At 60.9% G+C, this 25,282-nt stretch overlaps 1 protein-coding gene across 10 annotated transcripts in view; it reads left to right on the top strand.

Annotated features, from left to right (window-relative positions):
* Positions 1-24,642, top strand: part of SBF1 (SET binding factor 1) — an 85,712-nt gene extending 61,070 nt beyond the window's left edge. For 2 of the 10 annotated variants that reach the window (XM_076363731.1, XM_076363730.1), the window contains 35 exons: positions 225-338; positions 1,109-1,186; positions 1,742-1,855; positions 4,024-4,152; positions 4,366-4,464; positions 5,113-5,317; positions 5,693-5,805; positions 6,332-6,481; positions 6,619-6,687; positions 7,243-7,401; positions 7,608-7,867; positions 8,151-8,323; positions 8,545-8,618; positions 8,731-8,926; positions 9,383-9,510; positions 10,727-10,902; positions 11,485-11,562; positions 13,083-13,222; positions 15,104-15,311; positions 15,447-15,643; positions 15,755-15,892; positions 16,941-17,033; positions 17,343-17,420; positions 18,053-18,237; positions 18,344-18,520; positions 19,177-19,278; positions 19,361-19,546; positions 19,699-19,825; positions 19,912-20,042; positions 20,795-21,028; positions 21,236-21,346; positions 21,552-21,763; positions 21,971-22,058; positions 22,162-22,293; positions 22,469-24,642. In XM_076363731.1, the coding sequence (XP_076219846.1) occupies positions 225-338; positions 1,109-1,186; positions 1,742-1,855; positions 4,024-4,152; positions 4,366-4,464; positions 5,113-5,317; positions 5,693-5,805; positions 6,332-6,481; positions 6,619-6,687; positions 7,243-7,401; positions 7,608-7,867; positions 8,151-8,323; positions 8,545-8,618; positions 8,731-8,926; positions 9,383-9,510; positions 10,727-10,902; positions 11,485-11,562; positions 13,083-13,222; positions 15,104-15,311; positions 15,447-15,643; positions 15,755-15,892; positions 16,941-17,033; positions 17,343-17,420; positions 18,053-18,237; positions 18,344-18,520; positions 19,177-19,278; positions 19,361-19,546; positions 19,699-19,825; positions 19,912-20,042; positions 20,795-21,028; positions 21,236-21,346; positions 21,552-21,763; positions 21,971-22,058; positions 22,162-22,293; positions 22,469-22,567 (4,953 nt within the window). In that variant the 3' untranslated portion in view covers positions 22,568-24,642. The remainder of the gene's footprint in view (positions 1-224; positions 339-1,108; positions 1,187-1,741; positions 1,856-4,023; positions 4,153-4,365; positions 4,465-5,112; positions 5,318-5,692; positions 5,806-6,331; positions 6,482-6,618; positions 6,688-7,242; positions 7,402-7,607; positions 7,868-8,150; positions 8,324-8,544; positions 8,619-8,730; positions 8,927-9,382; positions 9,511-10,726; positions 10,903-11,484; positions 11,563-13,082; positions 13,223-15,103; positions 15,312-15,446; positions 15,644-15,754; positions 15,893-16,940; positions 17,034-17,342; positions 17,421-18,052; positions 18,238-18,343; positions 18,521-19,176; positions 19,279-19,360; positions 19,547-19,698; positions 19,826-19,911; positions 20,043-20,794; positions 21,029-21,235; positions 21,347-21,551; positions 21,764-21,970; positions 22,059-22,161; positions 22,294-22,468) is intronic. The other 8 variants (XM_076363735.1, XM_076363732.1, XM_076363739.1 and 5 more) reach the window with 6 other exon arrangements.
* Positions 24,643-25,282: the final 640 nt, after the last annotated feature.

The following is a 25,282-nucleotide window of genomic DNA, read 5'->3' as shown; positions in this document are numbered from 1 at the left end:
TTGTGTATTGGCAAATGCTAGGGTTTGGTGACAGTGGATAAGAGAAAATAACTTCTGAGGGCTAGAGTGCTCACAGAAGATGGGGAGGAGACAGACACTGTTCCCAAGTCCTCCTCTCCTGAGCTGGGCTTACCCCCTCGCTAGCTCTCCGTCGCCCAGCGGGAGGTGGTGAGGAGGGTGTCGGAAAGCCTGGCCTTGTCTCATGCCTGTCCTGCCACTTCCAGCTGGATGTTGTTATCGCAGACCTGGATGGCGGGACAGTGAATGTCCCCGAGTGTGTACATATCTCCCTGCTCCCTGAACCTCTGCTCCAGCAGACCCGGGAAGCCCTCTCCATGGTAAGTGCTGCAGCCTTTCCCCTGTCTGCAGGGTGCGAACACCTCGGGAATGACACACATTTCCAAGGGGGGCTGGAAACGGAGCAGCAGGGACTCCTCTGAGAGCAGAGGTCCGTATCTCAGGGTCCTTCTGACCACGTCCCAGGAGACCTTTCCTGATCCTGATGGCCTCTGGTGCGCGGCAGTGCCAGAGGGGGGGTTCTTCTGCCAAAGGTTTCTGGGAATCGGGCGGCTGGCTCCCAGCCTGTGGGCAGGAAGCAGCTGCAGCCCTGAAGCTTTTCTGGCTGCTCGCGTGTTCCCAGAGGCTGCCGGCCGTGCGAGAGCGTGCCCAGGACAGCCGCGCCAAACAAATGCTGCACGCCTCAGCTTCTGCTCCTCGACTGTGGCCGGGGGGAGTGGGGGGGGGGGGGCCGGTTCTGTCGCAGCCCCGCCGTGCTGAGCCCCAGTCCTCCCGTGGCGTACGTCTCCCCAGTAGAGCTGGAGAGGCTCCCCCTTCCCCGCTGCCCTCAGCCCACCGAGCTGTCCCCGGGGTCCGCACTCTGGGCAGTGGGGCGTCACGAGGAAGGGTCAGGCCTTGAGGCTTCCCTTGCACGACAGAGTGTTTTCTGATACCTGGTGGTTCCAGCCCTGTAGGTTTGTTTCCAAGCCCCTCGGACCTTTTCTGTGGGTGCTGTTGGATCTCTGGGGAATGCTGCTTCGCTTTTTCCAGCTGTGAAGGTAGAGAACCCCCTGGGCCGGGGCTGAGCGTGCTTTGTGCCTTGTCTGTGCAGGTCTTGGACCCAGAGCTGGAGGTGGCAGATCTTGCATTCCCCCCTTCAACGATTTCTGCCTCTTCTCTCAAAATGCAGGTGAGTGGAGCGGGGAGGAAGGGGGACCCCTCCTGTGAGGCTTCCATCCCTGCTGGGCACCCCATTTCTTGGGTGTGGAGCGGACAGGCACGATTTCAGGCCTGTCTCCATCTTGGTGTTGCTGAGGTTAAGAGGCAAAGCACAATATTGCCAGGATACTGAGGCCACAGCTCCAAGCCATGGCCTGGAAGCCAGCAGTGCCGTTTCAGTAGCTGGCCCGTGGACAGGGACTGCCAGGTTTACTGCCGCGCTGGAGCAGGGGCTGGAGGCAGACACCAAATATTTGGGCACTTCAGCAAACCCCGGGGCTGTGAGAGCTCCCTTTTCCTCTGTGTGCAGCGTCAGGGAGGCGGAACAGTGAATCCAGCCTGCCGTGTCCCTTTTTCCCTGGAATCTCTGCCGAGTTTCCTGCCCTGCTTCAGCAGATGCTGACCCCGACACGTGGTTTGATTCCCTCGCCTCTGTGCTGGGTGTAAACTCCTGCCCCCGTGAGCTGGCTCGTCTGCACCCTCTGCCTGACCACGCTGTGACCACGCTGCCCTTCCCTCTTCACAGGATAAGGAGATCCGTGCCGTCTTCCTCCGCTTGTTTGCACAGCTGCTTCAGGGCTATCGCTGGTGTCTGCACATCATCCGCATCCATCCCGAGCCGGTCATCCGATTCCATAAGGTGAGGTGCCGGCACGGGCACACGCATGCAGGGGCTGTCGGGCACCTCTGGCGTGCCGGGTCTACCAGCCTGGCTCTGGTCTGAGCAGGGGAGGCAGCTCCCGGAGGGGGAGAGCTGCTGCTGGGAGCGGTGTGATGGGGAAGGGAGGAAGCCTCTGGGGCTTGGCCGGGAAGGGAGGGCAGGGAACGTGTTTCTGCAGTGACTCGGCTCCATCTGCTCTACGGCTGCCTGTCCACACAGCAGAATTGCCTTTTTAAACTGTTCTATGGAGTAACTCTCTTCCAGGTGGGTTGGGCGGAGGTTGGGATGAGTTGATCTGTGAAGAGGTTTGCACAAATACAGCTGTATCTAGAAGACAGTTCTGTGTTTCCAGCAAGTGACCTCTCCTACATCACTCCCGGGTCCACCTGCATCCCTTGTTTGTCCTTGACCATCCCAAGGTCTCGTGGGTCAGACAGCGCTTCCCTGTTTATGCCCCTGTGTGGTCAGATGCACTGCAGCTGGCGTCCCGTGCGCCTGGTGTCAAGCAGCCTTTGAGGCTCACAGAAGGTGTCCCTCACGTCCTGGCCTGGAGCTGGGGATTTTCTTAAGATCTGGGGAGAGGAAGGAGGCAGGGCCTTCCTTCCCCGGCGCTTCTGGAGTGTTAGCTGTGCCAGAACGGCTGGCAGGACAGGGAGAGCAGGGGAAAGCTCCAAGTGTTTGGGCATCCATGGAGGAGACCTAACGCAGGAGAAGGCAACAGACGGGGAAGCGAGAGTAAAGGGACTCGAGTGTTGCAGCTTGGCGTGGCCGCGTCACGCAGCCTGCAGCCCTGCTGCAGCCGTGCCCTCCCTGCTGCACGCTCGAGGTCGCTGAGGACAGGCAGGCAGGAGCCTTCCTGCTGCCTGTGCCTTCCCGCCCTGCCCAGCCCGCCGCGAGGCCAGGGGGGCAACACCTTGTACCCGCAAAAGCGTGCCAGGAGAGTGCATGTGAGCACGCACGCGCCGTGCACGGCCTGGGCTCGTGCAACACCAGTGCTGCTCTGCGCTGTAAAGCGTGCTCTGGTCTCTTGACGTTTAAAAGTCAGCAGCGTGTTCGTAAGGGTTTCGAGCTATATTTTTATGCTCGGTGAAGATTCCCGACAGGTGCCCGACAAAGATTCAGTAGTTCCATGAAATCATAAACATGCAGTAAACATGAGAAAATGCCCTTTCATAAAACTGTTATAAAATGAATAACGTATAACAAACTTCCATTTCATAAAATCATTCTGTTCAGCAACAGTATGCAGTACAAAATAGCCTGAATTTCACTTATTTAGCTGCTTTGGTCACAGCAACATCTGTGCCTCTCTCACAGCGGGTTTAGGGCCGCGGGACTCAGCAGTCCGTGTTCTGGTGCAGTGCCTGTGGCTCCAGCACCAAGCCCTGCACCTCTCGGCTCCTTCCCCTGGAAAGGGACTGGTCCAGCTCCTCCGCAGCGTGGCGAGGAGGGTGAGCGTAGGTGGCATAGTGGTCCGGAGGTCCGTCGTGTTGTCGGGGCTGTGGGTGAGCGGTCCCTGCCATAGCACCCTCATCCTGTCCCACTCAGTGAGTCGGTGTGCGGCGAGCGGGCGAGGGCGTTTGGAGGAGCAAAAGCTGTTCCCCACCGGCTGCTCCTGAAGGCACGTGGTGTGCCATAGCCAACGGTTCTCAGGTGGGGTGAGCTCCCACACTCATCTGCCGAGGGGAGAGTCCCAAGGGCTTTCTGCAGATACAGGAAACCTGGTGCTTCGGGCTTCCTTTGTGAGGCTGGTGAGAGGCTCCTTCAAAGCCATGTTTGGGAAGAGGTGGGCTGAACAAGTGTTATTCAGGATGAGGTCCTTGTCACAGCTGCCAGAAGGAGCCTGCGGCCACTGTGCCCCTGCTTCCCCTGGGTTGCACACCGGGGCTGATGCTGGTGCTGGTGCTCTTCGCTTGCCACCGAGCATGTCCTGCTGCAAATGCGCCTCTTGCTGCTGCGGGCCAGAGGCGCAGGTTTCTGTGCAAACCCTGCGCCTGCGTGGGACAGGGAAGGAGATGGCATGGTCCCACTGCTGCACGGGTGCCTGTCCTTCGCTGCGGTAACGGTGTCACCCACGCTGCCACGTCAGCCGGGACGACTGATGCCTGGACAGTGCTGCTGACGGTGCGCGCTCTCCCCTCTTCCAGGCAGCCTTCCTTGGGCAGAGGGGGCTGACGGAGGATGACTTCCTCACCAAGGTGCTGGAGGGCATGGCGTTCGCTGGCTTCGTGACCGAGCGGGGGGCCCCGTACCGCTCGATCGACCTGTTTGATGAGGTAAGTGGCAGTTTGGGAGCAGCACCGCCCTGCCCGGCCGTCCTGCGTGTCCTTGCTCCGCTCAGCTCTCCCTGCCCCTCGAGGGACTGAGCCGGGGATCTGCCGTGACACTCCGGCTGCAGTGTTGCACTGGGGGACGGAGCTGGGGTATGGGAAGGGTGGCCGGATCCTGCCTCGCAGGCAGCTGCTCCTCTCACCCCTCTCTTCTCCCAGCTCGTGGCTTATGAAGTGAAGCGCATGCGCACAGAAGAGGGGAACAAGCAGAAAATACTGCGGCACATCAAGGAGCTGGCGGAGAAACTTTACAAAAACGTGAGTCCTGGAGGCCCGAGCGCAGGAGGGGGAACCTGTCCGGAGGAGGGTACGGGGCAGGGAGAGCCTGGGTCGGAGCCCTGGTCAGTCTGTCCTCCCTCCGTAAGCTCTTGCTGGAACTGATGCTCGCAGCGCATGATCCTGTCCCACCCTGCGCTCTCACGTGTGGCAGGGCACCTGCTGATGGGCCCAGAAGCATCTGGCCTGGCGTGAGCTGCTCCCAGGAGTGGGATTCCTCGGTTTCAGGTGGCCTGGGCATCAGGCGCTCCATGCCTTTGCTCTGGAGCAGCCGCTGCGCTTGTCATCTGATCCAGGGCGGGCCAGCAAAGGTCTTCTGAAAGCAGAGCAGCGCCTGTGGGGCCCTCGGCCGTCTCAGGACGGAGCTCCTGAATGGTGCTTTGCTCGCTGCTGTGTTCAGGGCCAAAGTGAGCTGTCCTTGCGGCTCCTGGGAGCAGAGCGTGCTGGCACTGCTGCCCAGACAGCCTGCCCTCGGGGCTGCAGGTTTCTGAGGGTTGTAGGTACTGGTTGGGAGAGTGTTTGGCCTCAGAGCAGCAGAGGTTGCTGAAGGATGCCTCGCTGGGGCTCCCGCCCTGGGAGAGGACGCATGATGGCCACATGCCTGAAAAGAAACTGTCTTTGCTGTGCCAGGAGAACCCTTACCCTGCGGTGACCATGCACAAGGTGCAGAAGCCCACGGAAGGCTGTCACCTGCGCCTCCACCAGAAGCATTTTCCCCGTTTGGATGAGGGGACAGTGCAGTGGATCATCGACCAGGCCACTGCCAAGCTGCAGACAGCTCCTCCTGCTGTGAAGGCAGAGAAGAAATGCATGGTGCCATCGGGACCCCCCATTGGTATGTGTGCACAGAGGGCTTTTCCCTGCGGTGAGAAACCCTGCTCAGGAGGAGCTTTACCGTGGCATAGCTGGCTGCCTTTCACACTATGGCACGTCCGATGGTCCCACGTGAGCAAAACGTGGGTAGTGCCACTGTCTTGGAGAAGCAGCAGCACTGTCCCTGTTAGCTTCTGCCCCTTGGGCTGCTTAGATCTCCCTGGAGTCTTATCAGCCAGCACGAAGGGACAGCTGAAGACCCTGTAGTATTCTTCTATCATGAGCTCTTGGAGCCTAGAGCCCTGCCTATGCAGAACAGGGGAGGGGGCACCCATCTCTCCCCACCCAGGGGTGAAAGCTCTGCCCTGATTGAACTAACAGGCGATTCTCTCCCCAGCTGCCATCATGGAGCGCAACGGCAATGCCCTGGCCAACAGTGCCCGTCGCCTGGAGGTGGTCAGGAACTGCATCTCCTACGTCTTTGAGAACAAGATGTTAGAAGCCAAAAAGGTGAGCGTTGCTCTTGAGGAACCGGTGGTTGAGGGGAGGAGAGGGGGGGTTGCTCTGCCCCTCCTCCCTGGCAGGCTGGAGAGGACATTCCCTGCCCATGTCCAGATCTTTCCTGAGCAGCTCTGTTCCCATATGTTCACGTGTTCTCTCAGCGCTGTTCCTCCTTGTTGTGTCCCTGGGCTTTTGGCTGATCTTTCCACTGCGTCAGCACTATTTCTGCATCTCCCAGTGCCCCCCGGGGGTCTGTCCCGTGGCGATAACCAGGCTGGGGTCCTCCCCGGCCTTGCTGAGCAGGGACCTCCCCAGGGCTGTGCTCCAGCTGGCCAGACGTGGGACTTTGCTCTGGTTTGCCTCCGCGTCCGAGTGCGGATGAGCTGTCTGTAAACACCCTGGTGTCAGCCGACACAGTCAGAATGTGGAGCCCCTCCTGCACCTCCTCGTTGTGGGCTGCCCTTGAACTCAACGTGTGACCGGAGCTCCCCTGGGTCCCCTCTTTCTACTCCATGACTACTTCTTTCCTCTGCAGTTATTCCCTGCTGTGCTGCGCGCCATGAAGGGCCGAGCAGCCAGGCACTGCCTGACCCAGGAGCTGAACCTGCATGTGCAGCAGAACCGGGCAGTGCTGGATCACCAGCAGTTTGATTTCATAATCCGCATGATGAACTGCTGTTTGCAGGTAGGAGAGGGCTGGGGAGACCGTGTCTCTTAGGAAGGAGCTTGTCTCCCCTTGTGGGAGACAGCATGGTGCAGGGATCGGAGTAGGTCTGGGGGTCTCGCAGTGAATCCTCTTGTAACCTCCGCTCTCTTCCCCAGGACTGCACTGCCATGGACGAGCATGGGATTGCAGCCGCTCTCTTGCCACTGGTCACCGCTTTCTGCCGAGTGAGTATCTGCAGTATCCTGACCCCCTGTACAGCCCTCGCGGACTCAGAACTCCTTGGAGGCCGCAGGGGCTGGCAGGCTGAAGGACTGAGAGCCAGCACTGCAGCCAGGCTGAGGGCAGATTGTCCCCTCGGTGCTTCTCAGAGTAGAGGGTCCTGTTCAACCACTCGCAAGGTTGGCCAGGCTGCCTGCACCGCTCTCTGGGCCCAAGGCTCCCAAGATGGGCTGGAACACCTGCGGGAAGGGTGCTCAGAAAGTGGGGCTGCTCTGAAGTGCCAGCTTGATCTGTCGGTCAAGCTGGGCTGACATAAAATTCTGCCTCCCATAAAGTATCTGTAGCATGAGGCCCTGCGGGGCTCTGAGTGGGTGCTGGGCAAATCTGAGAAGGGTTTGCAAGGAATGCTTGGAGGAGCTCTGATGTAGGTGTCTCTTCTGCCAGCCCGAGGGTACGTTGCCTTTCCCAGCAACAGGCTAGAGCAAGGATTATCTGGAGAGGAGGGCTTGGCACAGAGGCCATGTTTGTATGAAACTCTCTTCCACCTTCTGCTTCCTCAGAAACTGAGCCCGGGCATCACGCAGTTTGCCTACAGCTGTGTGCAGGAGCATGTGGTGTGGACCAACATCCAGTTCTGGGAGGCCATGTTCTACTGCGATGTGCAGAACCACATCCGAGCCCTGTACCTGGACAACAATGAGGAGAACCACACGGATGAGGTGAGGAGGTGACAACGGTGCCAGTGTCCCTGGAGAGGTGCTGCGCAGAAGCAGCTCCCTGCAAAGGTCCACGGGCTGATAAAGATGCTGAACCAGCCTGAGGGACTGCATCCTCGTTCTGGGAGATTCCTGTGGGAACAGTGGGGTGAAGGCTGGCAGGTCTCCTGCCCGTGCAGATGACTGACATCTCCCTTCAACTCCTTCAGGAGAGCGCAGAGGGGCCACAGGAAGCCAAGTCTGCCCTGGAGATAGCATCAGAGCAGCTAAGGCTCTGGCCCACCATGAGCCGAGAGAAACAGCAAGAGCTGATCCAGAAGGAGGAGAGCACTGTTTTCAGCCAGGCCATCCACTACGCCAACCGCATGAGCTACCTGCTGCTGCCTCTTGACACCAGCAAGAACCGCCTGCTACGTAGCTCTGGGCTGGGGGACGTGGAGAGTGTCAGCAACAGCTTTGTCACCAACAGGTAAGCAGGGCTGGAAAGCTTGGCAGGGCCATGCTGCAGGGACACCAGAGCAACCTGAACTGGGGACGGTACCTGGGAACTTGGTGCGGTACCTGGGGCATCTGGGTCATTCAGCTGCCGTCAGGATTGACGCAGGTCGCGGTGCCCAGGGGTGTTTCATATCAAGAGTGGAAGCTCTCCTGCGTTCATATCAAGAGTAGAAGCTCCCTTGGGCTCTGCCTGGCACGGGTTACAGCAGAGGAGAGATGTTCTGGGTTAACTCCTCCCTACTCCTGTACGGCAGCATCGCTGGCAGCGTGGCTGAGAGCTATGACACAGAAAGTGGATTTGAGGATGCAGAGAGTTCCGACGTGGCCAACTATGTGGTGCGATTCATCAACCGCTTTGTGGACAAAGTCTGCACGGAGAGTGGAGTCACCAACGAGCACCTCAAGGGGCTGCACGTCATGATCCCTGGTAATACGCCTTGCAGCAGTGCTGGGGAATGGGCGGCCGTGCGATCTCACTGGGGGTTCTTCCAGACCAGCTCAGGGGTCTGCTCAAGAGATGGTTCTGCAAGAAGCAGTGGGAAGGGCAAGGGAAGGCACACACAGTGCTACGGGGCGGGTTGGCAGCCCGCTGGGTGGTGCGTAGGACAGGACTTTGCTTGCAGTCTCTAACTTCATGTTTGTCCACAGATATTGTGCAGATGCACATAGAGACACTGGATGCCGTGCACAGGGAGAGCAAGAGGCTTCCGCCCATCCAGAAGGTAGGGACCTGGCCCGCTGCAGTGGGGGGGAAGGTTCTGGTGCTGTATGGGGCCATCAAGTCCCCTTCCGCAGTCTGCATGGGCCTGAACTTCCTATTGTACATCCCCGTAGCCAAAGCTGCTGCGCCCCAACCTGTTGGTGGGTGAGGAGTGTGTGATGGAAGGGCTCCGTGTGTACCTCATGCCTGATGGACGGGAAGAAGCTGCTGGAGGGAATATTGGTGGTCCACCTCTCCTCCCTGCGGAAGGAGCCATCTTCCTCACCACTTACCGCATCATCTTCAAAGGCACTCCCACGGACCCTCTGGGTAAGGGTCTTGTGTGCACCACATCCTCTGTCTTCAGGGGTTGGTAGTGCCTGGGGAGGAGGTGGCTGGTAGCTCTCCCGGAGCAGTGGCTGCAGCTCATCTTGCTGCAGGAGTTGACGGTAAGAGCCTCCGGCGGTTGCCTTGGGTGAGTGACCAGCCAGCACTGGGCCTTGCTGGGGGTTACCACAGCTACCACAAGCTTGGGGGTTGCTCCCAGTACCACAAAAGGGGTGGTTACTCTTGCTCTCCACCTTTGGTAGATGATAAATCACTCATGCCCGTCCTAGGCATGAGGTACAAGTCGCCATGGCTGTAGTATGTCTAACCTGTTTCTGGCCGCCTTATCCTACGGGGGTCTCTGTGGTGGTGGCCACCGAGGGTGGTCCAGTGTGGCCCAGCCTTGTGGTGGGCTGAGGCAGCGGGATGTGGTTAACCTGTTCCCATGCTTGTGCCCAGTGGGGGAGCAGGTGGTGATCCGATCCTTCCCCATCGCCTCACTGACCAAAGAGAAGAAGATCAGTATCCAGGCCCAGGTGGATCAGTTCATCCAGGAGGGCTTGCAGCTGCGCTCGTGCACATTCCAGGTGAGACCGCGTGGGGCTGTGGGCTGCTCCTTTGCATTGCACTGTCTCAGCTGAGGAGCACATTGCTGGTGAGACCCAGCAGGTATGTGGCCATGGCTGGCACCATCCCTTGGGACGAGGCACTCACTGCCTGGGCTGATGTGGTTTGGGGGTAGTTTTCCTGATGGGACCAAAGACAATCTCTGCAGCAGGTGACTGCACCTAAGGGGATGGAGCTGGAGGCCCCCTTGCAGAGGAAGGAGTAGGCTGTGGTCCATAGAATGGTTTGGGTTGGAAGGGACAACCCCCTTGCCGTGAGCAGGGACATCTTTCACTAGGTCAGGTTGCTCAAAGCCCCGTCCAACCTGGCCTTGAACACTTCCAGGGGGAGGGGGCATCCACAGCTTCTCTGGGCAGCATGTTCCAGTGTCTCACCACCCTCACAGTAAAGAATTTCTTCCTAATATCTAATCTAAGTCTACCCTCTTTCAGTTTAAAACCGTTGCCCCTCGTCCTATCGCTACACTCCCTGGTAAAGAGTCCCTCCCCATCTTTCCTGTAGGCCCCATTTAAGTACTGGGAGGCTGCTATAAGGTCTCCCCGGAGCCTTCTCTCCTCCAGGCTAAACGACCCCAGTTCTCTCAGCCTGTCCTCATAGGGGAGGTGCTCCAGTCGCAGTCCTGTTGTATGCAGGAGCAACTTCTTGCTCGTTAGCTGGGGGCTCCTTTCCAACTGCTCCAGTGTCTGCTGGAGCCCTGAGAAGGTGTTGAGACATCCCCACGTGGCACCCTGGGAGGTGGTTCTGCAAAACCTTGTAGCAGGTTTTGGGGAGAGAAATACAGCAGGGAGAGATGCCACAATGCGAGTAGTTATTCAGCATTTTACATCTTTGAGAGACTTGCGGAGGTAGAGCGTTGCTGGGAGGAGAGCACCTAAAACACGCCGTCTGCTCCTTCCTGCCTGTCTTGCATGCTCAGAGCCACGGTGACCCGGAGCAGCAGTGCCGGGTACGGAGCGGTCTCCAGGAGGGAGGCGTATGGGACAGAGTAACTGGCACGGAGGGACAGACAGGGCAGCCTGGCCTGTGCCCGTTGCGGTCCCTGCTCCCGACTGGGATCGGAGCTCCGCTCTGTGCTGTGGGAAGAGCCGGTGGGAAGAGCCCTTCCCAGTCCCCTGGCCCAGCCGTGCTGAGCACGCCATGACTGACCCTTCAGCCTGCTCTCTGCTGTTCCTGCAGTTGCTGAAGATTGCCTTCGATGAGGAGGTGGCTTCAGACAGTGCTGAGGTCTTCAGGAAGCACCTGCACAAGCTGCGCTACCCTCAGCACGTGCGTGGCACCTTCGCCTTCACCGTGGGCCAGTCACCCAAGCAAGCCATGCAGCCCAAGGCCAAGGAGAAGAACCCCTCGCTCAGGTACCCGTGCGGTGGGGAGAACAGCACGAGGGATGCGCTTGACCCTTTCAGGCACCGCAGGGCTTCTCCTCTCCCTCCTCCAGCCCACCCAGCAGAGAGCCGCTGGGCAGGGGTCACTCGAGAAAAGCTGGGGCACAGACTCCTGAGCTGGAGGTCAGAGTCCCTGAGCTTACCTTGCTCAGACCTCTCCTTGCACAGGATCTCCACTTGTCTTTGGGAGGGGACGTGCTGCACGGCCGGCAGCAGTCTCCTAACCCCGCGCAGAGGACCGGTCAGATTTGGGAAACGGGGTGTTTGCTTCAGCGGCGTTCCCTGCCCCGTTGCCCAGGCCACAACAGCGCAAGCCCCGTGGAGGTGTCTCATGGGAGAGGTTCCAGTGGGCACCGGAGAGCAGTCTCTGCTGTGCCGGAGGACGGGGAGCGCTGTGGGGCGGCGGCAAAGCTCTGTGCGTGGTGCTGACCCCTGCTCCTGCGCTCGGTGGCTAGGTTAAGCGATGCTGTAGCGCTGGGGTCCGGTTGCTGCTGTGTTCGCGCTTGGTGTGCCCTGGAGTCTAAGCGTCTCTCCCGTGTGTTTGTGACTCAGCTCCCAGCAGGTGACCGATATGTTCCAGGGCCTGACAGTGGGGGTCATGTCCCTTGGGCACCTTGGCCATTCAACCACGTAAGATGCCTTCACCCTGGGCAGGAGCTTGCAAGGTGGCATTGGCTCAGGCTGCAGCCTTCACTGCTCCCAGGGTTTCTTCTCACCTGCTCTGCATGCGAACTGGGCTGTGGGCTTGTCACTTGGGGAATGCCCTTTTCCAGGCTGCCGGTCTGACGTTCAGGTTTGGGGTGCGCGCGCTCACCATCTGTGGCCTCCGGAGGCGGTCGGTCATTCTAGTGCTCCATGGCACTCTGGTGGATCCCAGGACGTGCTGAGGGAGCTGTGCCTGTACCACTAACCTCCAGAGACCTCTAGAGCTGCCGGGCCCAGCTCCGGGCCTGGGCACAGTCTCAGAAGTCTGTCTGAACTTGCGAGATGTGCTTTGTCACCCCCCTCCAAGTCTGCTTCCAGTGCCCCACACTACCTGCAAATCTTGTTCCTCTGGTTAGAAAGCCCTCCCGTTCCTAGCCTCCCTACCTGAGCATTTGTTCTCAGGACAGCGTTCTTCCTCGGTCCTAAGGCTTTCCCTCCCTTGGGAAATGTAGGGAGCGGTTGGATTCCCTCACCCTTTGCTTTGCAAAGCAAAACAAGGCACCTCCTAGTCTCACTTTGGCCCCCGTCTCGATAAGGTGAATTTCTAGAAGTCTTTGCATCAGCGTAGCTGTTACCCTGGGTTGGACGTGGCCCCTTCCCTGGCTGATGTATATCCCACATCTCCTTTATTTGTTCCCCTTTGAGCCCAGGGGCTCACCGAGGCAGTGATGAGCGCGAGGTCCTGCGTGTGGGCATTCCTGCCTTCGGGAACTCCTGCCTTCCGGAGCTCCGTCGTGCGGAGCCTGTTCTGACCATGCAGCCTAATCACCCGTGGTTTTTTGGAAGGTCTCCCTTCCCTGATTTCCCTGGGCTGCCCTCGGGAGTGGCTGAGCCCAGCTGCGCTCTCCCTGTCCCTTACGTGGCATCGAGCAGGTCACCTTACGCAAGCTGCCTCCCCTCTGCCCAGGGAGGAGCAGCCCTGTGTCCAGGCTGGGCTGGCAGCGTCCCTGCAGTCGATCCCCTGGCCCCTGCCGTGAGCTGGAGCCCACCTCCGGGGACGAGCCAGATCGCTGCCTGTGGGAGCTCCGATGCGGAGGTGATGGCGTTAGAGCCCGGGGCAAGGCTGGCTTCCCCTGGGGTCGGGAGGCCGGGGCGCCTGCTCAGCCCGGCTGCCCCGTCCAGCCTCCCCGGGCACCCGGGTCCCCCCAGGGGAAGGCAAGCGCTGTAGGCTCTGCCTCTGGCTTGGTGCCCTCCTACAGCTGAGGAATCGGCTCCTCCCTGCCGGGGAGCTAGCCGGTGACATCTCCCCTCCTGTGGCGACAGTGACTTTGACCCCGCGCCTGTAGCCGGTGGTGAGGGATGCTCCCGTCTCTGCTTTGCTCTCGGTGTGACTGAGTAGTGGTGTCTCTAACCCTTCAGGGGCTGTTCTTCTGGCTGCGCTGGGCTGTGGTCATGCACGTGCGGGAGGTGGTGTCAGCTGGCCTCAACCTCTTCTCTGGTTCCAGGACACTCTCCAAAAACCTGGTGAAAAATGCCAAGAAAACAATCGGCCGCCAGTATGTGACGCGAAAGAAATACACGCCGCCCATGTGGGAGCAGCGGAGCAGCCAGCACTTCCCAGAGGACAACGAGGATGAGATCTCAGGTTGGGAGCACCCTGAGCAGGGAAGGGAGGCTGTGGGGAGCGGGGCGTTTGCTGGAGCAGGAGCATCTTCCAGCTGGGAGAGGTCTCGGCCATCACTCTGCAGGGGAGCAGGCGTGGGAGCTTTTGCGGTGCAGAGGATTGCCACCATGGTCGCCTCTCCAAGCTCTCGACGGTCCGCCAGCTCTCGTCTGCTGGTGACGGCCAGTCAGCAACTCGGCATACTTCCAATACCTAGCGAGCCCTGCGGAGAGGAGGGAGTTCTTTGGTCTGTGGCCTCAGCTCCTCGGATGAAAAGTCAGGGATTTAAGCTGCAGCAAGGCAGGTTAGGTTAGACATGAGAAGAGCTTGACTGGTTTGAGAGTAACAAAGGACTGTGTCGTGGTTTGGCCTCAGTCGGCAACTGAGTACCACATGGCCGCTCGCTCACTCCTCCCCCCCTCAGTGGGAAGGGGGAAAGAATCGGAAGGGTAAAAGTGAGAAAACTCGTGGGTTGAGATAAAGACAGTTTAATAGGTAAAGCAAAAGCCGCGCACACAAGCAAAGCAAAACAAGGAATTCATTCACTACTCCCCATGGGCAGGCAGGTGTTCAGCCATCCCCAGGACAGCAGGGCTCCATCACACCTAACGGTTGCTTGGGAAGACAAACTCCGAACGTCCCCCCCTTCCTTCTTCTTCCCCCAGCTTTATATGCTGAGCATGATGTCACATGGTATGGAATGTCCCTTTGGTCAGTTGGGGTCAGCTGTCCTGGCTGTGCCCCCTCCCAGCTTCTTGTGCACCTCCAGCCTTCTCAGTCAGTAGAGCATGGGAAGCTGGTAAGTCCTTGACTAGTGTAAGCACTGCTCAGCAACAACTAAAACATCGGTGTGTTATCAACATTATTCTCATCCTAAATCCAAAACACAACACTGTACCAGCTACTAGGAAGGAAATTAACCCTATCCCTGCCGAAACCAGGACAGACTGGAAGGGACAGGAGTCCTCTGTGTTGAAGATTACAACCTTCCCAGGTGGGAAGGCCTGTCAGAGAAGTTGTGGTGGATGGGATTTAGGGTTTCAGTGGGAAGCGGTGTCTGCGGGGACCAGTCCCTCCTGTCGTGTGTGGGGCTGGTCTGGCAGACTGGACACAGCTGATTTTGGACCTTTCCTTCTGTTCACCAAGATACTTTGGATTCTGCTCCTTTTGTTCGCTCCCCAGTTTGTTTGCAGTGCTTTTCAGTTCAAGGTCTGCCACAAACATTACAAGCCTCCACTGTGTCCATCATTTAAGTTATTAGCAAAAACATGAGCTGCATTCAGGCCCAGAAGAGATGCCTTTGAGATCCATCGTTGTCCTCCAGTTCTGGCATTAGGAAATGCATTAGGAAAGCCACCCGCGGAGGACAGCCACCAAGGGTTGTGTCCGCCTGACAGTGATTTTGCCTGGATGGAAGTGTCCCAGGCCGAAAGCCTCGCTGGAGCTGAGGTCTCGCCCGTGTTGCCCCCCTCTCCCAGGAGGTTGCTCTCCTCTGAGGGAGATGAGACCAGTGTGATGGAGCAGCTCTGGACAGATCTGTGTTGGGCTGTTCCTCATCTCTCAGTGTGGTATCAAGCGATGTGAAAGCACCAAAGAAATCTGCTCTAACGTCAGTACCCAGGCAGCTGACTTTGTGCTTTTAACCTCACAAGTAAAGGCTGTCACCCCAAAGCCCAGTGCCCAGCCCTTTGGACGGGGCAGCTGAGCTCTCCCGTTTCAGGTGAAGGTGGTTGGAGGGAGCTCCTGCCCTGTCCTGTCTCTGTGGGGTTGGGAGATGCCTCCAGCCCGGCCGTCTCCTCCAGCTGCACGTGGGATGCCGTGTCTGTGCCGAGGGCAGACCCAGACTCCCCTTTGTCTCCGCAGTGTCTGAAGAGATGGACAGAAGCACTTTGACCCCCACCACCACCATCAAACCTTCGGACAAGATGACCATCAACCACCTGGTGGAGCGAGCCTGCTGCCGCGACTACCAGCGGATGGGGCTGGGCACCCTCAGCAGCAGCCTCACCCGCTCCAAGAACGAGCCCTTCCGCATCTCCACCGTGAACCGCATGTACGCCATTTGCCGGAGGTGAGCCTCAGCGGGGCTGCGGCTGAGGATGGGGGTCTGCAGGGACAGCGGGGGTCTTCCCTGGTTTGTGGGAGCTGTGGGGAGGCTCGTGCTGCGCCCCGCTGGGCTCTGCAGAGCCTCTGCTCTCTCCTGCAGCTACCCTGGGCTGCTCATCGTGCCACAGAGCATCCAGGACAACACGATCCAGCGGATCTCCCGCTGCTACCGCCAGAACCGCTTCCCTGTGGTGTGCTGGCGAAACTCCCGCACCAAGGCAGTGCTGCTGCGCTCAGGGGGGCTGCACGGCAAGGGCGTCGTGGGCCTCTTCAAGTCCCAGAACGCCCCCACCGCAGGTGCCCGTCCCCTCCGCCCCTGGGCAACGCCTGTGCCGGGAGTGGGCTGCAGACCCCTCCTCGGGTCTCGTGCCGGTGGCGGAGCGGTGATGCTCGTGGCTCTCCTCCTAGGCCCCTCGCAGACAGACTCCACCAGTTTGGAGCAGGAGAAGTACCTGCAGGCCGTGATCAACTCCATGCCGCACTATGCCGACGCCAGCGGGCGCAACACGCTCAGTGGCTTCACCTCCGCACACATGAGCAGCTCAGGTGAGGGGCTCGGTCATGGGCTGCAGCGCAGCGGGGATGCAGGAGGGCTCACGCTCGTGTGTGCAGGGCCCCAGCCGTGGGTCGTGCTGTCCGTCCCAGAGCCTGGGCAGCCAGGTGAGCTGCTCTCCCCCGTCTCCCACGTCGCAGGAGGCAGCAGAGCCTTCCCAGCATGCTCTCCAGAGCTCCCGGCTCCAGCTGGGCCTCTGTGGCTGGTGGTGGGGACGGGTTTTGGGAAACCCAGTGGCCCTGGACCTGCGAGCACTGGGAGCCCCAGACTGTGCTCGGATCCAGGCGCTCGCTGAGGACCGGGTGGGGACAGACCCCAGTAGTTGAGATCTCGGCACCATCTGCACCCCAGCGCAGCGGGCAGCGGTGCTCGGGGTCTGTCATGGGAAGCCTCGGTAAGTCTCTGCCTCCCTTGCTCTCCGAGCAGCCTGCCCTTTCCTGCTGGGGCAGAGTTGCCCGTCGCTGCCCTGCCACATTCCGGTGTCATTCATCCTCTGTCCCAGCCATCCACCCCATCATTGCTGCAGAGGTGACCGGGGGCCAGAGGGACGGTGGGGGAACCCAGCCAGGGGCTCCCTGCAGCCTGGGGAGGAGAGGACTTGCCGAAAGCCCCTCCGAGGCCTCTCCCCTGGTGTGGAGGAGACATGCCCGGAGCCGCGGCTGAAGGAGGGAGGGTCAGACCAGCGGTGGGGGTGACCTGGTGTGGTGGCGAGGGAGCCGCAGAGCAGGGGGCTGCCGGGCTGCGGCAGTGCCTGGGTGATCCCCCCACGGTGCAAAGCGCCTGGGGCAGGGCCGGGGCAGAGCTGCGGGAGGGTCGAGCCCTCGCTCGCACTGCTGCACCAGGTGCCTTTTCGCTGTGGCTCCAGCTGGAAGGTGTTTCCCGCATGCTGGCCTCCTGGTCCCGGCCCCCGGCGCTCCTGCTTGCTGCTGCTTTCTCTGGCCCCTTCCCCTCCCTCCTGAGCAGTTTTGGGGAGGCAAGGCGGGAGGGTCCCTCTGGAGCAGCACAGCGAGGCCGAGAGCTGACGTTTTGTTGGTGCTACAGATTTCTCCGACAAGAGACAGCCTAAGCTGGGATCGCTCATGAAGCAGGTGATGGGAGGGAAGGACGATGGGCCCGGTACTATTAGCCGTGGAGGTGAGGACGTGCGAGTGAACGCTGCCTCGTGGGGGCCTCGTGAAGGCCCCTGGCTTGGGGCAGCTGTTGTAGAGTAGATGCTTCCCCTTTGCTCCCCCCGAGCTCTCTGCCATGGGGCAGCTGCAGGGAGGGAGGGAGGGACCTGCTGCAGCACCCCAGAGCCATCTCATTCATCCCACTCATTGCTCCAGTCGCTCCGTCCGGGTCCCCGGGCGCCTCTTCCCGCCCGGCCCGTGTCCACCCAGCAAGAGCGTGGGTCCGCCTCGCCCCGGTGCCCTCACTGAGGTTGCTTTCGTCCTGTGCTCTCAGGGCTTGGTCACAGAGCTAGGGTCATCACTCTCTCCACCCCCAAGTGCGTGTCGGCGAAGGGCCGCGAGACGCCCCGAGGTACGGTACCGCCGGCCGCCTAACCACCACCCGGGTGCTAACCTGACCGACTGACCCCCCCACACACACACTCCCACCCTTCACACAACTAATGCCCCAGTAACAACCCACCTCAGCCCACTAACGCCTCCACTGAGCATGTTGCTGGCTTGGTCCAGCTTGCGGTGCCAGCGGTAAGTACCGGGCCTGTCCCCAGCTGATCCCGCAACGTCCTCTCAGGTTTGCTTTAGGCTCCTTGCACATCTGCTGGTGCTTGGGTGGTGGTGGCCAGGGACAGGGTCTGGCTGGCAGGGAGGGGGCAGGTCCTGGCAGTGCGGGCGCAGGCCTGGGGCCGGAGCACGGTGCAGCCGCGCAGGTGACGGGGACGCGGAGCCGCCAGGGTTGGTCTCCGTATCCACCAGGCAGGAAATCCTACAGCACCCAGCAAGGAGAAGGAGCAAAAGCAAACCTGGTTCCCAGCATCTTCCCGGCATGTGCTCCCAGGGCGCTGGGCTGCGGGGTGGCAGCAGCTCAGCCGCCGCTTTCGTGGCGAGCTGCTCGCCCCTGCGCCAGCCCGGCTGGGGGGACGCGGATGCCAGCGCAGCCCGCGAGCCAGCCGGGGACCCCCAGCCTGACTGCTGGCTGTCTTGCAGGCAAGTGGGGCAGCATCCGAGCCAGCGGGCGCATGAGCAGCTACGCCCTGAACATGGAGATTGGGTCGCGCCTGGCTGGGAAAGACCTGCTGGGTGCCCAGCACAACGGCACCCCCTCGGAGGCCAGCTTCTTGCGCCAGCACCGGGCCTCGCTCTACATTATCGGGGACAAGTCACAGCTGAAGGTAACCCCGATGCCTGGCAACAGCCTCCTCGGGGGGGGGGGGCAAGGGTGGCAGTGGGTCTGCTTGGGGTGTCTGTCTGGACGGCGCTGATTCTCTCCTCCCTCAGGGGGTGAAACCGGACCCGCTGCAGCACTGGGAGGTGGTTCCCATCGAGGTGTTCGATGTGCGGCAGGTGAAGGCCAGCTTCAAGAAGCTGATGAAGGCCTGCGTGCCCGGCTGCCCCTCCACTGACCCCAGCGTCACCTACTTGCGGTCCCTGGAGGAGTCCGAGTGGCTGTCCCAGGTCAGTTGTCGTACAAAGCCTGGAGGGGCCCTGGTCTGTCCCCACGGTAGGAGTCTTCGCTGTTGGCTGTCGCTCACGGGCATGTGCTCTTGCCTCCTGGCAAAGTGAGAATGGGGGTCCAGGTGCCCTCTCCAGAGCATCGCTGTGGCACGGAGTGGGGGACGCTAAGGGAGCAAGGTTGGTATGAGGAACAAGGATAAAATAGTCCAGAGTATTGCTCTGTGGTGCTGGACATGAGAGCTGCGAGTGTCTGGGGCAGCTGCTGTCTGGGGAAGCAGGGTAGGACCTGCAGAACGCTATCAAGGGGTTGGTACAAGGCAGTGCCTGCAGTAGCCGGGGTGACCCAGGTGGCTGCTGCTCTGCAGGACTGGTCCCACTGTGGAGCTGCTGTGGGACTGGACCCTCTGGCTGCTGGAGGGGGCGAGGGACCCACGGCTCTTGCTCGTGGTGTGGTGGTTCTGCCCCACTGACTTTGCTGTTGCAGACAAAGAGTGCTGCATGGTGTCTGAACACGGGGGTCATGTATCGTGGCCCTGCGTAGCCCCCGTGCTCTGCTTCGTTTGGCTCACCCGCTTCCAGGAGAAAGGGTCACTTAGCACAATGTCCAGCAAATGAGTTTCCTGCACCCTAATAACTCTTGGCCCTTGTGTTGGCAGATCCATAAGATCCTGCAGATTTCGGTGTTGGTGGTGGAGCTCCTGGACACCGGCTCCTCTGTGCTGGTCAGCCTGGAGGACGGCTGGGACATCACCACACAGGTAGGAGCCCTCCAGCTGCTGAACGCGACGGCTGCCCGTGGCCGTCTCCCCACGAGCATCTCGAGCCCCCCTGTCCCTGCAGGTGGTCTCTTTGGTGCAGCTGCTGTCAGACCCCTACTACCGGACGCTGGAGGGCTTCCGCCTGCTCGTGGAGAAGGAGTGGCTCTCCTTCGGGCACCGCTTCAGCCACCGCGGGGCCCAGACCCTGGCTGGCCAGAGCAGCGGTTTTGCCCCCATCTTCCTGCAGTTCCTGGACTGCGTACATCAGGTGAGCTCCGAGCGCGCCGGCTGCCGGCTCTGCACCGGCCGGGTCTCCCCGAGCACCGGGGCTGGTTGGCTCCTTGTGCAGCGGGGAACAGGTCCAGAGCCAGCCTGCAGTTTGTGGGTCCTGGGAGGTCTCACCCGTGCTGCTCCTTGCAGATCCACCTGCAGTTCCCCATGGAGTTTGAGTTCAGCCAGTACTACCTGAAGTTCCTCAGCTACCACTACATTTCCAACCGTTTCCGGACGTTTCTGCTGGACTCCGACTACGAGCGCATCGAGCTGGGTGAGGGCAGCGTGCGGGGCCCACAGTGGATGGCAGCCCAGTGCCTTGCCCCAAATAATGCCCCTTCCCCGCTCTCTTCGCCGCAGGCCTCCTTTACGAGGAGAAGGGTGAGCGGAAGAGCCAGCAGGTCTACAAGTCCATCTGGGATTACATCGACCGGCTGAACAAGAAAGCCCCCGTCTTCTTCAACTACATGTATGCCCCTGAGGATGGGGAGGTGAGAGCTCTGCTTCTGCCCTGGGTCAGGCCGTCCCAGCCGAGACCCCACGTGCTGCAGAGGGCTCGGACGGGGCTTTCCAGGGGCACCCCGGGGTCTCCTCGCCCACGTGGAGCCGAGCGAGCAGCCCCTTGTCAGCTGGACTGTGGTGTTTGCCCACCTGAGCGGTTTTGCCCAGCTGCTGCACCGGGGCCCTGGGGAGGGTGCCTGCCGCCTTGGGGGGCACGAGCAGAGTCAGGCCCCTGAGAGCTGTGTCCCTGCAGAGGAGTTGGGGGGATGTAGGTGAGGCTGCAGAGGGCTGGGGCACAGGGGAGATCCCGAGCTGGAGCTGTCAGGGTCTCATTTTGGGCTCTTCACCACCACAAGCTGGGAAAGTCCTTCCTCGGGGAGAGGAAGCGGCAGCTTCTGGCGCGTGGCCTCAGCAGGTCGGCAGCGCAGGGGGCTGCTCTCTGCCAGTGCGGGCAGGCTGCGGCTGAGCTGCTCGGAGCTCTCGTTTGGTCTGGGCCCAGTCTTGGCCAGAGCTGGGAGCAGCTCTGCCTTTCTCTGGCCCAGCATTGCCTTTTCCTGACCAGCCCGCGGCCTTCCAGCTTCAGCTGCCTCTTGTTACCGGTCAGAAAGCATCGCCCTTGGGGAAAACTCATTGTGAAGGGACTGATTTCTCGCCTGGACAGGTTGTCCCAGCAGCATGGCCAGGGACATGTCCTGCCTGGATGCTGCTGCCCTTCCTGACCATAACCCTGCTTCTTCCGCAGGTGCTAAGGCCGTACAGCAACATTTCCAACCTGAAGGTGTGGGACTACTATACGGAGGAGACGCTTTCTGAGGGCCCCTCCTATGACTGGGAGCTGGCGCAGGGGCAGCCGGAGCACGTGGAGGAGGCGGATCGGCAGGACACCAGTGCCCCCCAGACAAAGCGCAAGATCATCTGGCCGTGCTACGACAACCGCAGCCGCGTGGAGCCCGATGCCATCTCCAAACTGCTGGAGGTGAGCGCGGCTGGCGGCAGCATCATCTACGTGTTGCTTCTGGGTTTCGCCCTGGCTCCCCATGGTGTCCCCAGGGGTGGGACACTGCCCCATACACACAGTGGGACAGGGCTGTGGCAGGGTTGGAGTCGGTTGAGCCCCCGGGACAGGGACAACGGTCCCGGGGGTCTTGTCCCCTCCCGGGCTGATGCCTGAATCCCCCTGCAGGAGCTGCACAACCTGGAGATGGAGCTGGGGCAGGTCCCAGAGCGCTGGAAGGACACGTGGGACAAGGTCAAAGCTTCCCAGCGCACCGAGGCGCGGCAGGAGGGCAGCCGGGTAGGTTGGGGGCTGTGTGACGGGTGCCAGTGTCGGGGGGGGGGTGGCTTTGCCCAAGGGTGCCCTGAGCGAAGCGGGCGTTTGCTCCTGCAGCCTGGGGGCCGAGGAGGGGTGCTGGTGCTCGGCCCCCAGGCTGGGGGTGCCCAAGGGGTATCCTTGTGTGGGGCCATCCTCCCCCTCACGGTGTGCTCTCTGCTCCCCACAGACCCCCAGCTCCCTGCTGATGTCCTCCGGCCTCTCCCACCACCGGCGCTCGCTGGGTGTGTACCTGCAGGAGAGCGGGGTGGGCTCTACCCTCAACCTCAGCCTCGACAGCGACACCAGCAGCACCTCCACCCCCTCCAGTGGGAAGCAGGGCGGCCGCAAGAGCACCAGCACGCTCTACAGCCAGTTCCAGATGTCGGAGAGCGAGAACAGGCAGGCGGGGGGCTCAGGGCACTGGGGGCCGCCGGTGGCGCTGAGAGGGGGATCCCTACCTGGGGAGGGGTGAAGGCGTGTGGGTTCTGCAGAGCATGGACCCTGGTCACGTCTCGTCCCCGCTGACGCTGGGGTGCCACAGACCAAACGAACTGCCCTTCAGCCCCTCTCTCCTTTCTGCCCTAACGCGCTGCCTGGCTCCTGCAGGTCCTACGAGGGGTCGCTGTACAAGAAAGGAGCCTTCATGAAACCGTGGAAGCCTCGCTGGTTCGTGCTGGATAAAACCAAACATCAGGTACTGAGGGGCAGGGCACGGCGAGGGGCGGGTGAGCCCCGGGGTCTGTCCTTCTATCCCTCCCTCCCATGAGCTCTGATGCATGCGGGACCTCTCCCTGCAGCTGCGGTACTACGACAGCCGGATGGACACGGAGTGCAAAGGGGTCATTGACCTGGCCGAGGTGGAGTCCATCACCCCAGGAACTCCCACCATGGGGGCCCCCAAGACGGTAGATGAGAAAGCCTTCTTCGATGTGAGTGTGGCACAGAGCTGCGCCTTAGGGAAAGGAGCTCGGCAGCCCGTGGCCCCCCCGCCCCGCAGAGCCCAGCTGTTTGCTCTGGCAGCACCAGGCTCCAGGGGCTGCGGTGCTGCTGGCTCGCCGGGTGCAGCCACCCAGCCCCGCTCACCTCCTCTCTCCTCCCCTGCAGCTGAAGACGACAAAAAGAGTTTACAATTTCTGCGCCCAGGATGTGCAGCTAGCCCAGCAGTGGATCGACCGCATCCAGAGCTGCTTGTCGGACGCGTGAGACGGGCTCAGGGGAGCTTCTATTCCAGGCACAGAGTCTCCCGGGCCCCAGCACATGGAGCAGAGGCAGTGCCCAGGCTCGTGTCCGAGCTGGGGCTGTGACTGACTGGAGCGGAGGAGATGGCCTTCCTTCCCATCTGCCATGGGTGTGTGGTGCTGGGGAGCCTGTGGCCACGCACCCCCAGGCAGCAGTGGGGGGCAGGATCAGTATGTTACGCTATGGTAGGACTGTGTAGTGGAGGAATTCTTCGCGTTGAAGCAGGCTGGGGGTGCGGGCGGGAGCCTGTCCTGCTCTGTCCTCCCAGGCCTGTCTGAGCCCTGTAATTACTGTGTGTCCTCTGTGCACCTCCTGCGCTGGGTGGCCCCGCTCCAGCTCTCTGCGGCAGCAAGGGTGTCGTCAGCCGGCTGGAGAGGGTGCACCTCACCTCCACCCCACCCTGTGCTGCTGGAGAAAGCAGGAGCTGCCTGCCTCGTCCTCCCCACAGCTTGCATGTTCGCCAGAGCATCTAAGGGGGGAATCAGCCCTGCTCCCTCCTGACCTGGTGCCGCTGCCCTGTAGTGCAGTAGCTGGCCTAAGCATGTCCTGGGCTTTGCTCCCATCTTGCTGGATCCGGGGATCTGCAGCTCAGGGTGCTGGTGTTCGTGGAGGTGACTCGCCTGAGCACTGGGATCATCCTGCCTGGCCGGTGTCCCCCAGGCAGCAGCGGGCAGAGCGTCCCAGCCCTTGAGCCTCGGCTGTCCCAGACTTGCACAGGAACAAATGAGCACAGCTGCTGTCTGCCCAGGGATGTTGGTAGTTGTAGTTGCAGGCACTGGGCTCTGTGTCTCAGGAGGGGACATGGATGTGGCCACTCTGTTCCCAGCAGGCAGGTGCCTGCTTAGGCTGTGACAAAGGGGCTCCCTGTCCTGGCTGGGGCACAGTCTCTACCTCCATGGTCAGGCTTGCTGTCGGGGTGGGGAGGGGGGGACGGGGGACACGACATGCTGCAGCCTCCTTGGCGCCCTGCTGCGGTCCCCTCTGTCCCCGCTCAGCACACGCAGTTGCCTTGCATGGGGAGAGGACCAGCCCAGCCCCTGGGACCGAGGGGTCCACCCTCTGTGGCCAAGGGTCCCCGCCGGCAGCGATGCCAGGGCTGGGACACGGCTGGGCACAGCAGTGCTGGCAGGTGCCACCCGGTCTCTTTCTTTGCACAGGTCACCCCCTGAGCCCTCCTGCGGGAAGGAGGGGGCAGCACCTCGGAGGGCACTGCACAGCACTGCCCTCTTCTCCCCATTGTCTCGGGGCTCTTCCCTTCCCCGAGCCCCCTGTCCCATGTGCTTGTGCTCTGCCGGCGCTGTCAGGCTGAGCCTGCGGGCAGAGGGGTCTCGGCAGGAGCCCTCGGCCCAGCAGGAGGGCAGGTTTGCCCTGCAGCAGCGCATCGCTGCTGGGGGCTGCGCATCCCACCGCCAGCTGCCGCCTCCCTGCTTGTTGCTGTCACCTCCCTGCTTGTTGCTGTCACAGTGTCAGTGCAAGGGGGGGAAATTCGGTACAGAAACAGATCCCGCAGCACCTCATCCATCCCCTGCACTGGTGTGAATGGGGAGGGGGTGGGGTTTGGCCCCGCTCCACCTGAGGGTTGTTTGCCAGGAAGCCCAAAGAGGCATTGCGAGGTCGCTTAGGACCCGCTGCCATCCAGCTGCTGGATGGGAACCGGCCTCCGCAGCCCTCCCTGCCTGGCAGAGCCACCGCGCTGGCTGGGGCCCAACCCTCACACCTCCCTGCAAGCTCGGCCAGCTCTTCTACCTGTCTTGTTTTTAAAGGCGTACAATGTTTTATTTCAGTGCAGAAATCTTTGTACAGTCTTAACCCCCAGGTTCCCCTCTTTGTTTTATTGTACAATAATGGCTGTGGCAGGTAGCTGGTGTAACATGGAGGTTTTTTTTGTAACTTACCTGAGCAGTTGTAGATTATTGAAGTTTCTGTACATTGTGTCAAACATACAGAGTCCTTGTATTGTATTGTGCCTAGAGGAAAAAGGTTATTATATAAAGAGAAAACTAACTGAATTTAATAAAAAAAATTAATATGACACATGCCCTTTTGCCTCACTGCCATTGGTATCAGCTGCCCCCCCCTGCCAGTGCACTGCGCCAGCACTGCGGGAACCACAGGACCTGGTTTAGCTCCTGTCCCAAGGGGACTGGGCCGTCCCCAGCCTCAGGGAGAGATGCTGACACAGCACCAGGGACGTGCCTGAGCGGAGTCTGCACCGGTCCCTGCACTGCCCATGGCAAACAAGGACCTTTGTGAGGCCACGCTGTCCTACCTGCTCTTGCTTGTTCTGTCAAGTTTTACTCTTCTCCAGGGACCTCTGGTTTGATGAGCCCAGTGTCACCAAGGCTCAGCTGTGCTGGTTTGCCCAGGTGTGTTAGTCCCTGCCTGGGCTCCAGTCTTGCAGCAGAACCTCTTCCCTGGGAAAATGGGGGGTGGGTGGGGGGGGGGGGGGGGGGTTATGCCTCAGGCTGCACCACAGAGGGTGGCCCCTTGACCCAGCTCCATCCCACCATGCGTGTCCCTGCTGAGCAAACTGCTGTTCCCAGAGACCAGCAGCACCACGATGACACAGGGATGGGATCTGCAGGGCTGCTGATCTGATGCACGCTGAGAACTGCCTTGCTCTGCAGCAGGGGATGGAAACAGTGCTAAAGGAAAGCTGGAAAGGAACCCAAACCCAAC

This window comes from Aptenodytes patagonicus, unplaced genomic scaffold, assembly GCF_965638725.1.
Source record: "Aptenodytes patagonicus unplaced genomic scaffold, bAptPat1.pri.cur scaffold_86, whole genome shotgun sequence".
In the NCBI taxonomy this organism is placed as follows: domain Eukaryota; kingdom Metazoa; phylum Chordata; class Aves; order Sphenisciformes; family Spheniscidae; genus Aptenodytes; species Aptenodytes patagonicus.
This window is presented reverse-complemented; position numbering and strand designations above follow the sequence as displayed.